The 14,710-nt window shown below is 37.0% G+C and overlaps 1 protein-coding gene across 1 annotated transcript in view; it reads left to right on the top strand.

The window, feature by feature from the left end:
* Positions 1-14,710, top strand: part of DNAH5 (dynein axonemal heavy chain 5) — a 163,956-nt gene that overhangs the window by 35,926 nt on the left and 113,320 nt on the right. The window contains exons 4-11 of the mRNA XM_064506861.1: positions 1,262-1,425; positions 3,230-3,451; positions 4,037-4,174; positions 8,168-8,344; positions 9,552-9,665; positions 11,410-11,517; positions 12,275-12,397; positions 14,259-14,474. Coding sequence (XP_064362931.1) covers positions 1,262-1,425; positions 3,230-3,451; positions 4,037-4,174; positions 8,168-8,344; positions 9,552-9,665; positions 11,410-11,517; positions 12,275-12,397; positions 14,259-14,474 — 1,262 coding nt within the window. The remainder of the gene's footprint in view (positions 1-1,261; positions 1,426-3,229; positions 3,452-4,036; positions 4,175-8,167; positions 8,345-9,551; positions 9,666-11,409; positions 11,518-12,274; positions 12,398-14,258; positions 14,475-14,710) is intronic.

Below are 14,710 nucleotides of genomic sequence, written 5' to 3'. Positions count from 1 at the left end.
ACCCCACGGTTATTATCTGGAAAACTGTTGCATATCTACCAAATCTGCCTGCCTGGTGAGTGAGTAGGTCTCTTGGGTAGACACATAAGGTTTGCCCCTTATCCCATACCCTCTCCAACTTATTCCCGTCCCAGCCACGTTCAGACTTGTTCATGCCCCCTCCAATGCACTCCCATCCCTTCGGCTCACACTTAGCCCAGCTATGTTAAAATGTTGTCAGCAGACTTGTGAATTTTATTTTCTTTTCATGTATATTTAAACTTTAATTAATAAATTAATTATATCTTGTTAAACTATCTTTTAATACCTTTTAATGTATATACTTCTTTATATTTTCATATATATATAATCTATAAATAAAATATTTGTAAATACTTGTGCACTCACAGATATGGTTACGTATATAGATGTTATGTTTATAAATATATATATATTTGTATGAGAGTTATATATCTATATTTAAAATATTCACATGTACATACGTATGTATGAGGGCCCTTGATATACATCTGGGGTAAACAGAAAGGAGGCTTCTGCAGGAAATGTGGGGATTTGTTGGGGCGGAGGTGACGCAAAGAGAAGTGAGGGGAAGGGACTTCTCAGGTCAATGGTCATGTGATCCCAAATGGGGACCTCCAGGGCAGGCGGTCGTGTAACTGGAAGAAGGGGCATGTATCGTCCTTTAAACAGCAGCACCGACAGTTTGTTTTCTCACTGTTTTATTGTTGCAGCTTTCCATTAGGAAGTGTATGTGTGCGTGTGTGCGCACGCATGCATTTTTCTGTGAAGTAACACAAGAAAATCAGTAACAGAAAACAAATGTAGCCAAAGACCAATCTAAGAGGAATATTTTTCTTCCAGTCATAGGCATTGCTACTCTTTGGTGAACTCTTTACAAATGTTATCAACAGCATAATCATGTAAACGGCATGTTCATGTTTGGGGCAGGAGGGAGGACAAGCAAGTTCCTGGTAACTCCCTTAGAGAATCTGCCGTGACCTGTGTCATCTTGTTTCCAGAAGCATTTTACATCATTTTTTCTATATGTTAGACTTAGGTCTGCATGTTCTCATGTTCTTAGGGAAAGGCAGTTGATTGTGGCTTGCGTGTGCCTTCCTTGGGAAGTCAAATGGGGCAGCTCCAGGACTAGCAGGAGCCGCAGCTCAGCTGCACAAATGGTGACTGAACTGTTTCTCTAGAAAGGTTTTCTTCAAACAGATCATCAGTGGTTTTAAAATGTTTGCTCTGTTTGAACCCACAGAGCTTCTTGGCCTTCCAGGAACAGGAATCAATTTGCATTTGGCAAAGAGGAAGAAACCTAAAGTATTTGTGACAGAGGGAAAAGAAGTTGCTTTAACTGGTATATGTGTTGCCTTCATTAGATGCAGTCCCTTGAAAACCATCACAAGTGAGAATATCTATCAGGTGAGAGTTGGTCCCTACTGATCTCTGTTCATGATCTTGTTTAAGATTCATTTTCATCTTGGGGTATTTGCTATCAGCAAGTAATTTGATCCTCTTTGCCATGACAGAATGAGCAAAAGGACACAGTCTAGCTAAATGGAATATGGAAGAAAAAAAGAGGAGGGCAATGGAAAAACTGACACTGTTGTTGAGTGCCAGCAACTAGAAGTATAAATTGTTGCTATCAAGAAATGATACTAAGGAAGAAAACCTATGACAGTCCAAGCTGACAAACAGTAATTAGTCAACACCCAAGTACTGAATTGTTAAACTTTAATAAGTGCTGGCAAATCCATTAAATAAACAAAAATGGGTTTATTTTTGTGACCATATGTAAAGATTATGTAAAAGACTCCTTAAATCTGTGTCAATCTGATGTGAACAGAGCTGGATCAAGTGCACTGCAAGTCCAGTAGCTGCCAGCACAGAATGAAATGTAGAGGATCCTCTGTTAAGTGGGAAAACTAATCAGAGTCATGAGAGAATTTAGTGTTGTGGAAAAAAAAGTTTTAACTTCCCCATCTCTTTCAGAAAAATCTTTAGAAATTGTATTTTGCCCAGGTAGGCAATAGCTAGAAGAAAAAAGGCTGGATGAGCTGGCTATCATAACCAGATTTTTGTGTGATTTCTGTTTGATTTCTATGTTATTTGAAGTTTTATGCTTTTTTTTTTTTGGTCATAATTTTGAAAGATCTGGCTTAGCTCTTTGGTTATATGCTATTTACCAGATGAAGATTATTAACATCTTCACCGTATTATTAAGGTGATAGCTTATTAGTAATGCTTGCAAGCTAGTAATCACAGCTGAAAGACGTGTACAGCAAAGTTCTGCAGAAGTAATGATATATCCTTTGCTGACTTGCTGATGGTAAATAATACCTTAAAATTAGGAAAGACAAGTTGAAAAATAAAAATGAATACTGAGTCAGGATACTGTGTAATAATTAACACCTGAGCATTTCACAATACATGTTACTGCAAACTTTTTATTTAAACATTGAATTATTATAAATTCCTCAGTTACTGAAGACACATATAATGCATGATACTTAAATACAAGTTGTTTAGTGTTACATTACGTTGCTGAAAAAAATTCTTGCAATACCTTCCAATGAAGTAAAAATGGCTGGGCAATTCATGTAGTTTAAATTCAAAATCTTCAGAGTCTTTTTCAGAATGGCTAAAAGCAAATATTCTGCGAGTTGTTCTCTCTCCAATTGGAGGGAGATATTCTTCCTGGACCAAAAGTTTTGGGAAATTGGAAGTCAGATTTAACTGTAGTTCATAATTCTGTTGGTATCTAAGGCTTTTAATCGCACTGATCTATGCCTGGATAATCTAAACATAAACTTATTGTTCACAAAAAAAAATCTGATAGCTTTAGAAGTGGCAGGATGGAATCCTTTTAATCATCTGTATAAACTGGGTTTTACAAACAGTGGTCTCTTATGCTCCAGTTATATTTTGGAAGTGTTTTCAGACCTTTAGTTCCTCAGTTTTGGATGACAAACTGTCACCCTGTGCAAGTCTGCTATACTAGAGTCAGTGGTAGCTGATTAAGTTGAAACAGCTGTAGAGATGCCTCCTAATTCTTCTGTGGTTTGATATTTTGAGGACTGAATTCAGGCCCTGCTAGGGGCTTGAAGCAGTAGGGGACTTGTAGACACTGGTAATTTTTGAGGTGCTCAAGACAATAGGTGTGGAATAAGTTCGTGATGGCAAAGTTAAATTTTTCATTTTAACATGTATTGCATTTCTTTTTCAGGAAGTGAATTTTAATATGATGGATATAGGTCGAGATGGCTTACTAAAAAGTGTTGAGCAATTGATATCAGAATTCTTCATTCCCGCCTTACGGACTATGGACCATGGCTGGGGTGAACTTGGTAAAGTTCAACAAGCTTCCAATGTTAAGCAGGACTTCTTCAGTTCCCTTGAAGCATTTGTTAGTGTGTTATCAGGAGCTCAGCAAAGTTTGTTGGAAAAGGTAATATGGCTCATATGGCAACTAGGAATTGAGCTAGCTCTAAAATAGCTCTTGCCCTGGAGTTTTTGAGCTTGTTGCTGTTACAGAACACTAATAAAAATATTTTATTAAACTGCAGAAGAAGCAATGCTTTGCTGTCATCAGTAACTTGTTATGCTTTGATCTGTGACTTTAATGTTTGTGAAAGTTTGTGGCTTTGATGGTTCTGCAGCTGCTTCTGTTTTTGTTCCTCCTGGGACAAAACAGTTCTGTTGAGCTGTTTGCTTCTCAACTCTCATGTCTGCAGCCTTTTGTAAGCCAAAAATGATACCACAGACATGTAGGTTCTCTTCTGTATCATTTGCTTTAACTGTTAATTTCTACTCAGTCTCTGTGAAGGAAGGGGCATGAGAGCAAAGTTCCCAGGCCAGTGAATTCTTCAGATTCTGGAGTCTAGTTCTGGGCTCAAACCAGCTTACACTAAATTGATGTGGGAATATGAAGCAAGATACCCCAAGTGGGCAAATCAGTCACTTTTTAAGTTCCCAGATTATTTGTCACAAACATTTCAGTGCTTCATTTTTTTAAAAAAACTTGTGTTTTCAGGTGAATCTAAAGATATGTGAAACATATGATCTGAAAACTCTAAGAGGACCCTCAGATTATCTGATGGTTGCTAACAGCACAGAAGCTCTTGAAAGAATAGAAATCTGCATGAAAGTGTGGATCAAGCAGATTGAACAGGTGATACACTAAGTCTGAAATATGACCACAGGTTATTAAATGCATATTGGCAGATGCTGAGTTGGCATACAGCTACCTATCTGTAAAGATAGATGTGATAGATAACTGTATTTTAAATTACTACTGATCTGTTTTGTGTGCTTTTACTTCTAAAATGAGTATATTCTAGAGAACTTCTTCCATCTTACTAATAAATGTAGTGTACCTATGTATTTGGAAGCTTAGTTCCCTGTTTCTGTTTGAAGTATTTTAAGGTTAGTTTACTTGTTTCAAGTGCAGGTAAAATTAAAAACTGCAGACGAATTTTGTGATTGTTATTTTTTTTCTCAGAAGCAGGTCTTATAGTCTATAAAACAGATTTTAAAGTTCTTTTTACAAAGAAGTGAAACAATCAGTTGAGTTATTGCATAAAATTAATATCATGTTTTTGTGATTTGTGTATCAGTTCAAAAGCAATCCATTCAAGGGAAAGCATAGAAGCTCAGAGAAACATGTTTTGTAATGTTTTTGCAGACATTAAAAGACAGGGAAGTATGAATAACTTCTGACTTTGGTAAATGGAAATTTAGCTGCTACCTGATTTTTTGTTTTGCTTGTAAAAATTATTGCCAAGATTTTATCAGAGAAACATTCTTGTTTTCCAGTTAAGAAATTGGCTTCATGAAAGAATTTTATTTAGTAAGGCCTATACCTCTTAAAAGGAAGAAACAAAATTAAAAAACCTAACCTCGTTTTATTTATAGATATATGAGCTGAAGCTGGTGGGGAGAATCCATCACAATGAACTGTCCTTCTACCAAAAGATTTACTCTACTTTCTAGCACTACTTACCTGCTGCCAAATAGAAAAAAATAGTCATTAAAGCCTTTGTAAAACAATAAAGATATTTCGTCTAATGCACCCAAATACCACTGAAGGATTTTTGTTGTGTGTTATTTTTTGGACAAAGATGGATATTTTAATTTATCATCTTCATTCTTGGGATTGCATTACAGGTTTAGAGATTTTAATACCAAGCTCGAGACTTTTAGACTTGCTCATGTGAACTGGAGGAAGAAGGGAGTAGTTTTTTGAGTTGACATTAAACAGTTTTTTCTTTACTATATGGGAAATTGGAAACAATTTTTGATTGAACTGTTCATAGCTATTTTTGTGCTTTTTAGTAAAGGAAAGCTTCAACAAATGGCAAGGTTGACCTGAGGGAACTTTATTATCCCTTAGTACAATGAGGGATGGGAGCAAGGGGAGGCATATATATAGTTAAGCTTAGGATTCTTTATTGTCACATAATAATTCTGTGTTCACATCTTCTTGTTGTCTAAAGGACTTGAATTTGTTTTACCTCTTATGAGCATGGCTTCACTGTTTAAAAACATGGTATTCTCCATCCTCTGGCAGAAGATTATCATAAGAGCCATCATTTTTGGGTCAGATTAAAGGTCCTTTTAACTCAGAATCATCTCTCTGGTAATGGGCAAAAGTGGATGCTGGGGAAAAGAAGAAAAGCAGAGTAAACAGACAGCAATACTTCCCTACAATATTCTTCCAGCCTCCAACAATTTGTAGTTCTGGGATTTTGTGAGACTTTTTTTTTTTGAATTGAGTAACCCTCTGTGGTTTTCTTTTCAACATATATGTGTCCAATGTCTCCTTCAGCCTACAGAAAAGAAGTAGAGAACATCCTTGTCATAACAACTTTGAAGATTCAATATATTTTTAGTGGCTGCTGAGCACAGAGCCGATGTTTTGAGAGCATTATCTGTCATAACACTGAGATCTTGCTCCTGCATGAATCAGGTCAAAGTTTATCACCATATATGTGAAGATTGGTTTTAGCCTTGTGTATCGCTTTCAGTCTATCTATGTTGAATTACATTTCTCACCTCAATGCTGAGTCACTGAGTACCAAAATCTTTCTACAGCTCTTTAGTCAGCCTTTATCCCCTTCCTTAATACTGTCAGCAAACTTTGCTGCTTACTTCCTTTTCTGCATCATTTATGGGTATTTTGAAAAGCACAGGTCTGAGTGTGTGTCCCAACACATGTTGGTGTGGAACTCTGCTGACGACCTTCTTCCATAGTGAAAACCAGCCATTTACTGCTATCTTCGTCCTGTCTTTTAACTGATTGTATGTATGTGGATAGACTTTCCCATATACACCACAGCTGCTAAGTTTCCTGGACAGCCTGTACTGAGGATCCTTGATGAAAGCTTTTGGAAATCCCAGTAGATTATGTTCACTGCATTTGCATTTTCCAAGAGTTTGTCAAGGAGTAGCAAGGGCTAGCTGCTCCATAAGAGAAGGTGAGCCAGGAGCTGAGGGGAATAACATGGCTGTCAGGGCAGAGGCCTTGCCAGCCAGGACCCAGTTATATAGTACTCCATCAAAGCGAGCAGGGCAGGCCCAGAGGTGGTGGCCAGACCCAACAAAAAGTCCAGCTCATAAGGCAATATCATGGTGATGTGAGGCAGGTTCAAGGTCAAGCTGGAAAGTCAATCCACAGGATTAGGTTAGGATCAGGCTGCTGGGCAGGTCTACAGTGATGCAGCAGGGCTGAGGTCAAGCTGGGAAATTAGTCTGTGGGGTGGAGTCTGGGTCAATAGGATCTGTGGCCAGGCAGAGGCATGGCTGCGGCTGAGCTGGAGAGTGGTAACTCCTCTCATGTCATTGGGGCGGGGACAGATGGCACGGAGCTGGGCTGAATGGCGCTCCTGGGCCCACAGGCTGGTGGGTGGAGGGAGCCCCAGGAGAGGCTGATCACAGCCATTAAGGTCTAGTTGTGCCCTCAAGGCCCTGTTTATTGATCATTTCAAAGACCACCAGTAGATTTCTGAGACAGGACTTTCCCAAAGTCAGTTCTCTTTCTCAGTGCTGTTAGGCAATGTTCCTTTTGAATGTTGAACATACATAAAACACATGGATAGCTGTTAGCCTGAAAAGAAAGTGAGGGGGACCTCTGCAGTTTGGTAATATTTACCCTGGTGAAGATGGAACAGCTTATACAGGAAACATCAAGATGCTGGCAGAGATGATTTGAATGCACATTACCCAGCTCACAGAGAGAAGCTGAACCCACTGAGCTGACAAAAGAGATAAGGAAGCTTCCTCAATGGTCTGAAATGCAATGGAATCTAACTTAGTCCTCAGCATCTGAGTGGTGCATTTCAAAGCCTAGTTCATTTTAAATTTGTTTACCTTTTTGGAATTCATTAATTAAATTCATGACTAAAACTTTCACACTCAGCATTATTATGGATCTGCAATGTATTCTTTGATTTATTGTGACTGAAGTGTTGTAGAACATTATGTAGAAGCTGTTACAGCTAGTAAATTTTTTCAATGAATGATATGCTTATCAAAAAGTGGTGGAAAGCAAATTAAAGCAATTTTAATTTCAGAATATTCTGATATAGTATAGTAGCTGAGTGCTGAAGTTGGATTATCCACTAGAGAAGGATCATAGTAGATATGCTCCTTCATATTACCTTGACATCCACTGAGTTCCCTGTGTCCATTTTGGGTCAGGCAAAGCATTCTGTCTATGCTTATATTAGGGTTAGTGAAGCAATTATCTGGTACCTCATGTAACAAATGCTTTTTTTTTTTTTTAATAGAAGATTAATCTCAGCCAAGAATAAATCAAGGTTGAAAACAGTCTGTGATTCCTGGTGGGTTTAGAGAAAGCAAAAGGAATGGAATAATTCAGTGAACACTGTTCTTAATTGTCAAAATCACACTTTGAAACCTGCTTTGTAGGTTATATACAGAAAATGTAATTGTCTGTAACAGTGCTCTTGAAATATTCCCTCTTTAACTCAAAGCTAGAAAGGCTAAGCAGAATTAAATACTCTGATTATGTGAAGTGGTGGGTGAGTTAGGTCATTTATCACAGGAGGTTAATAGTGGTAGTTAAGTTAGGAATTAATATGGCTGCCATCCATGCAGATAAAAATTTTTAGCATCAGTCACTAATATTACTGTATGATTAAAGGTTCTTGCAGAAAATGACCAATTGAGAAAGGAAGCTGATGACCTTGGACCTCGAGCAGAGCTTGATCATTGGAAAAAAAGATTGTCTAAATTCAACTACCTTATGGACCAGCTGAAGAGCCCAGATGTGAAGGCAGTGCTTGGAGTACTCACTGCTGCTAAATCCAAACTACTGAAGGTCTTATTTTGAAAAATGACTGATATAAAGACTAGAAATGTTCTGTATAGCATAGTTCATTTTGGTAACGTATAGAACATAGCTGGTGGGCAAAATATAATTCTGTTTTCTCCTTCCTTCCCTATTCCTCACCTTGAGTAGGTAAGGCTTAACTCTATTTTAATTTCTTGGAAATGACTGGGATCCATTTTGTCTAAAGGAAGATAAAATGTCCTGCATCATAGGCTCAACAGAAATGGGTACTTGTAAATCTTTGAAAAGTCGATTATTAAATGAGAGAATTGAATCAATGGACTGGTAGTTAATGGAAACAAAATGAAAAACAATTTTTTAACATCGTTCTGGTATGATATTACTTGCACTGATACGACTTCTTACGCTGACATAACAAAGCTAAAGGCCCATCCTAAACAGAAAAAGAAGTGAATAAAACATAAAGATATTTTATATGCTGGTTTCATTCAGGCATTGTCGTTTTTTGTTGCCCAGCATAAAATTCCTGTTATATAATATGCAACTTGATTTTTCTCTCATTGCAGTTTACCTATCTAAACTCCTTTGCAACAAAGGAGTTACCTTCCTGTGTTTGTGGCTGCTATCCTAGGTATTGATTCAGTGGCTGCTGTGACGGCTATTTACTCCTAGTCATTCTCTTCCCTTTTCGGTAGTAGCTGGTACATCATAAATAGTACTTCTAACTTAAGAGCTGAAGCTTTATCAAAAAGTACTCTTGAGCATTGTATGATACTAAATATATATAAGTGATATTCTGGCACTATAACTTGCTTTTAGAATTGTTATATACATTCCTTAGGGAGCAGGAAAGGAAGAAAAAGTCTTAGTTCATCAAACTGAAAGGCCTGTGAAATGAATACATGCTTATACATTCATCCATCCGTCCAGCAAAATTAATTGTTAAAGGGTGACTATATACTTAATAGCAACTTAATTGGCACTGCTACTGACATAACGCCTTGTGCTAAGTGGTCTAAACTCTAACAGTATGTTCGCAGCCACGTTATTGATGCAAAACAAGGACCCGTTCTTCATCTTGGGTAAATGAATGTAACTTAACTCTGAAGTATCAGAATTGTGCTTTCAAATGTGTTTAAAGGCTAGTGGAAAACATGGGTGGTCTCAAAATATTTTAGACAAAACAATTTTTCTGAAATGTGTGTTTTTATTTGATTCAACTTTCTATTCCTAGAATTGGCGAGTGTTGGACATCCGCATCACAGATGCAGCAAATGAAGCTAAAGATAATGTGAAGTATCTATATACTCTGGAAAAATGTTGTGACCCATTATATTATAGTGACCCTGTAAGTAAAACTCTTGAATCCTATAATGAAATCTTGGAACAGCTGAACTGAATGTGCTTTGTGGTTTGGAGGCTAAGTTTGGAAATGACATAATTGGATAACATTTTAGGTATCCTTCTCCAGTTTGAGACTTTGTTTGGTTATGCTGGAAGTGGCCTAATGGGAATTTGAGGCTCTAAACTTGAACTACTTGCTATCCTCTATCTGTGGTATTCGTGAAGCTTTCAGTCTAATGACGAAACTTGATTCTGTGCCATGGAAAGAACTAAAATATTTAAAATTTAAAAAAAAGGGGGGAAAGTGAGCCTAGCACTATGCTAAAGACAAGGGCTGGGTTTTTCTCTTTGTGTTAGTGGCAAGGTCATGTTTAGCCTAACGTTCATGAGGCAAATTTCAGTTTTTTGGGTTAAGAAAGTATAAACATGATTATAGAAATATTAAGCAGTAAATGCGAATAACCTTTGGCTAACATAGTAACAGGATAATGCAAGCATAACAAGTAGTAAAAAGAGCCAACTTAAGGAACTGGATGGGGGAAGGAAACTCACTATTCTGTTAACTGCTAAAGCAAGCATTAGTGGTTGCTTTTATTAAAACTGGTTTTGCAGCTGACTGTATATATCTCACTAGTCAGAGAAACCTGATGAGTAGCTGTGAAGACTCAGAGCTTTGGCCGTCTTAGCTACCTCTCTCTCTGTACTTCACAAAGTGAAATTGTCTCCAGTGGTCTTGGCAACCATGGTATGGCTCATGTGTTGTGCACTCTGCATCCATTTACTGGAGAGCATTAAAACAGTGTGTTGTTTCACTGTTTCCCAATCTGATATTTGAGTCTCACTCATGAAAGGTTAACATGATACAGATACAAAGCAGAGCCAAAGTGAATAGGCTTTCCTCTGGTACAGTGCAGGGGTAGTTCAACTTTATCTGCAGTGTGTTCACAGAACTGGCTTTTAGCAAAGAGGAATTGGCTTTTAGCAGAGGAACTGGCTTTTTAGCAAAGAGGACAGCTTCAGAGAGGTTTAGTTTTGAGAAGGAGCAGCAGCGTGGGGTGGGATTGGAAGCCATCGAGGTATGGAGCGTGAACATTTTCCCTTAGTGATATTTGTCTATAAAATGTTGAAAACTAGTTTGTCAATAGGGTAAAGTTGTCATTGCTTTTGAAATTCAGACATGAGGAGGAGCTGCCGGCAAGATCTCTCACTCTAGCCCGTTAAAGGGATGAAGACAGTACTGATGGGCTTTTGAAATGGCAGTTCTATTCAAAGTATTTAGCAGAAGGCATCTCTTGCACACAATACTTACTGAAAACCACATAGGAAATGGAGAATAAAAATGGGCTATCACCAGACACTTCATTTAAATGAGTGTCGTGAGGCTTATTGCAAAGATGGGCTCTTTTTATATGAAAACTTACGCCAGTTTCAGTAAAAGAGTATAAAAACACGCTTTTAATCAAAATAAGTACTATTTCTGAAGATGCCTTTGTCTCTTTCAAGTTTTGATTATTTATTAGAATTCTTTCAGCTAAGCCTCTGGTGAAAACTTTTCCCCTAAACTGAACTATAGTGCTTGGAAAATGAAGTAGAACAGAGTGTTCTACAAGGGATGCCCGGGGAAAAAGAGGCAGAAACATTAGAAAGATCATGTTTGTGACACTCCTGGTTTCTCTACATAGGAGTCTAGCTAGTGTATGATTAAAAACAAGTATTGAGCTAGGTTCAAAGACTGTGTTTCTTTCTAGGTGTCCATGGTAGCTGCTATTCCAGGACTTATGAATGCAATTAAAATGATTCACAGTATCTCACAGTACTACAATACCTCTGAAAAGATATCCTCGCTCTTTGTGAAGGTGGGTGCATACAGCACAAAAGCAAATTTTCACAAAACTTTATGTTCTTGTTGATTTTTAGTGAGACAGCAAATAGAGAGGGACCAAGAAGTTGAAAAGGCAGCATTTTGGTCAATTTCACACTGCTTTTTGAAGGTATTGAGCACTGGAAATAGTGAGAAAACTTTTTCAAAGATGGAACTAATTTTACTATATATAATTTGGAATTACGAGAATTTTTTCAGACTTCTTGAAGATCAGGACTAATCTCAACCCTGACATGACTGGATCTGAGGAACCTGTTTCATTACAATGAGTTTTGCCTATGTTGAACTGGTGTTTGTAAAATCAGTTATGTTAATGTAATATAGTCCTTAAAGCTCCTTACGATGTAATAAAAGAAGGAATTGGAGATTCTTTTACAAGATTTTTTTTTAATCTAATTTCTTTATTATCATAGTCTCATGGGACCTTGATTTTACCTTTGCTTTTGGAAGTGCCAAAAGTCATGATTTTGAATTCCTGAGTGTCATTTCAAGGTTGTATTGAGCTGTTCAGGTTTAGGTTGAGGATAGTTAATTGATGGTACTTTGGCAGTAGATCTGGGTGGAGGTTGGATCCTGCAAGGAAAACTGGCAGTCTGTGTGTCTTGTATTTGATATTGGTATTTTGCAGGCTTTCAGTTAATTGAGACAGAAATATGGGATGAGATTGAGAAGAAGGGTAAGATCTGCTTTATCTTGTAACCTTTTTTTCATAAGATTAAAATTACTTTTAGGTGACCAATCAGTTGATTACAGCATGCAAATCTTACATTACCAATAATGATACTGCCACCATCTGGAATCAACCTCAGGAAAGAGTTTTGGAAAAGCTACGAGCAGCCATTAGACTTAAACAGGTAGGTGGGAGGATAATGCAAAAAACCAGAAATATAAGGTAAGATTTAGGCAGGCATGATAAGGACAAGTTTTTATTGTATATGAGGAAGGAATATTGCAATGAAGGAAAAAGAAGCAACTGAAGAAATACCCAGGAGTGATTATATTAGAACTAAGGGAGAATTTAATCCAGTGTTTGATTTTCTTCAGGAAACAGAAGTTTGGCACTTATCCTACATGGTTCATATATGAGAATTACTTGGATTTTCATGCCTGAGTTTCTCTAGAAAGTTTCTTCTGTGATGGTGATGGATATGTGGTAGAAATCAAAACAGAGGGACTTGCTGAGCTGAATGTATTCCAAAGATATGTGGACAGCCTATAGTTTTAGAATGGGTAATGTAGAGAAATAAGAAGAGTTCAGCCATCCAGATCATATAGACCTGCTGGGAAGATGGCCTTAATTTTTCCAGAAAAACTTTTGCATGCACTTTCATTATCATTTCAACAGTTTTGCCCCCTTTGGCACATAGGGTCATAGGAGTTTAGGATAATTCAAGTTAGAAGGGGCCTCTGGAGGTAGCTAGTCCAACCTCCTGCTCAAAGCAGGATCAGCTATGAGAGCAAATTGGGTTGTCCAGGGCTTTATCCAGTCCTATCCTGAAAACCTCCAAAGATGGAGGCCGAACAACCTCTCTGGTCAACCTGTTTCACTGCTTGACTGTCCTTAGGGTAAAAATGTTTCTCCTTACTTGCAGCCAGAACACCTTCTGTTTCAGTTTATGCCTGTTGTCTCTTTTCCTTCATGCGCTGCTCTGAAGAGCCTAGCTCCATCTTTTTGATAACATCCTTGTAGATATTGGAGGACTCATATTAGATTTTTTTCCTTTGTTACTTTTTCATCTTGTAATAGCTTGGGCTAAAAATCCTGGCACCTTCTGAAACAATAAATCTTGCATAGTTCTTGTGCAAATTAATGCAAATCTATAGGACAGCTTCTTACCATCAGCAACAAGCAGTAAAGTTATGTTTCTATAAAGATAATGTTTACTATTAAATTGCAGTATTAAAATGTGTTTAAGGACTAATTTTTTATTTGAGTTTTAGCAACATCCAAAAACTTTCAGAAAATCAATTTAAATAGATTAAAACTTAAAACTTTGAATCACCAACACCCTAGGAAACTCTGGGCCCTTGTATTAATACCTCCAAGTAGGTTTACTGAGATATATATGTAATAGAAAGAAATGAACTTTGTAATTTAAAGAGAACTACTCTTGAGAGAAACTATTTCAAGGAAATCTGGTGGCTATGTAATCTGACTTTGGGAAGAACTGAATTCTAACATGTTTGAAGTAAGGTTTGGCACAATTAACAAAACAGTATTAAAAATGGAAGCTGCTATAGAGCAGCTTTCTAACTCCAGAAGGGTTTTATTCTAGAAATTGATTTTAAAAAATTTGAAAAATTATTACTCAGTATAACTACTCAGCTCACAATCATTCTTTTCAGTCTCTGAAAACTGAAATCTGGCTGGTCATCTTAGATGTTCAGGAAATCCATTTTTCAAGCCCTGCTATAAAATGCCACTGCATGAAACAGAATTTCACGATAGCTAAGGATGGAATATACAAATACATGTATATTCAGTTTATACATGTGACAAAATGTGTGATTTTCTAATGGTATTGTTGACTTAGTTTTCAGACCTGAATTCTATTAATGTCTTTTTGTAGTTTGCATGATTATTTATTAATCAAACTTCTACTTGCTATCCAGTTAGAGACAATCATATGTGTCTACATAAATTTTGTTATGGCTAATAGTGTTTCTATTACATGCTTGATGTTCTTCTCCTTTTAAATTATTTTTTATTTTTAGGCATATCAAAATTGCTTTCACAAGATAAAGAAGAAACTGGAACAAAATCCAGCTGAAAGGCAGTTTGATTTTAGTGAGATGTATATCTTTGGAAAATTTGAAACCTTTCATCGACGTCTGGTTAAAATAATAGAAGTTTTTAATACTATTAAAATTTATTCAGTTCTACAGGAGTCTAAGATAGAGGGACTGGAAGCAATGATTGCAAAATATGAGGTACACAATAAATTCTGGAAATCCTGTCAGTCTGACTTGATGTTGAAGCAATAAATAATGATGAAAATTAGAAAGTATCTATCAAGAGGAAAAAATAACTCTATATTACTGGATAGTAGTTAAGGTTATAAGTGTATGATCTCTTGGAGAGTGAGCAGACAAGATGAAAAGGGTGTGTTAAAAGCAAATTTGAGCCAAAAAAGGCAAAGTAATTGGAGAACTTTGTAACTGGAGTA

The sequence above is a fragment of the Dromaius novaehollandiae genome, chromosome 2 (assembly GCF_036370855.1).
Source record: "Dromaius novaehollandiae isolate bDroNov1 chromosome 2, bDroNov1.hap1, whole genome shotgun sequence".
Classification (NCBI taxonomy): Eukaryota; Metazoa; Chordata; class Aves; order Casuariiformes; family Dromaiidae; genus Dromaius; species Dromaius novaehollandiae.
This window is presented reverse-complemented; position numbering and strand designations above follow the sequence as displayed.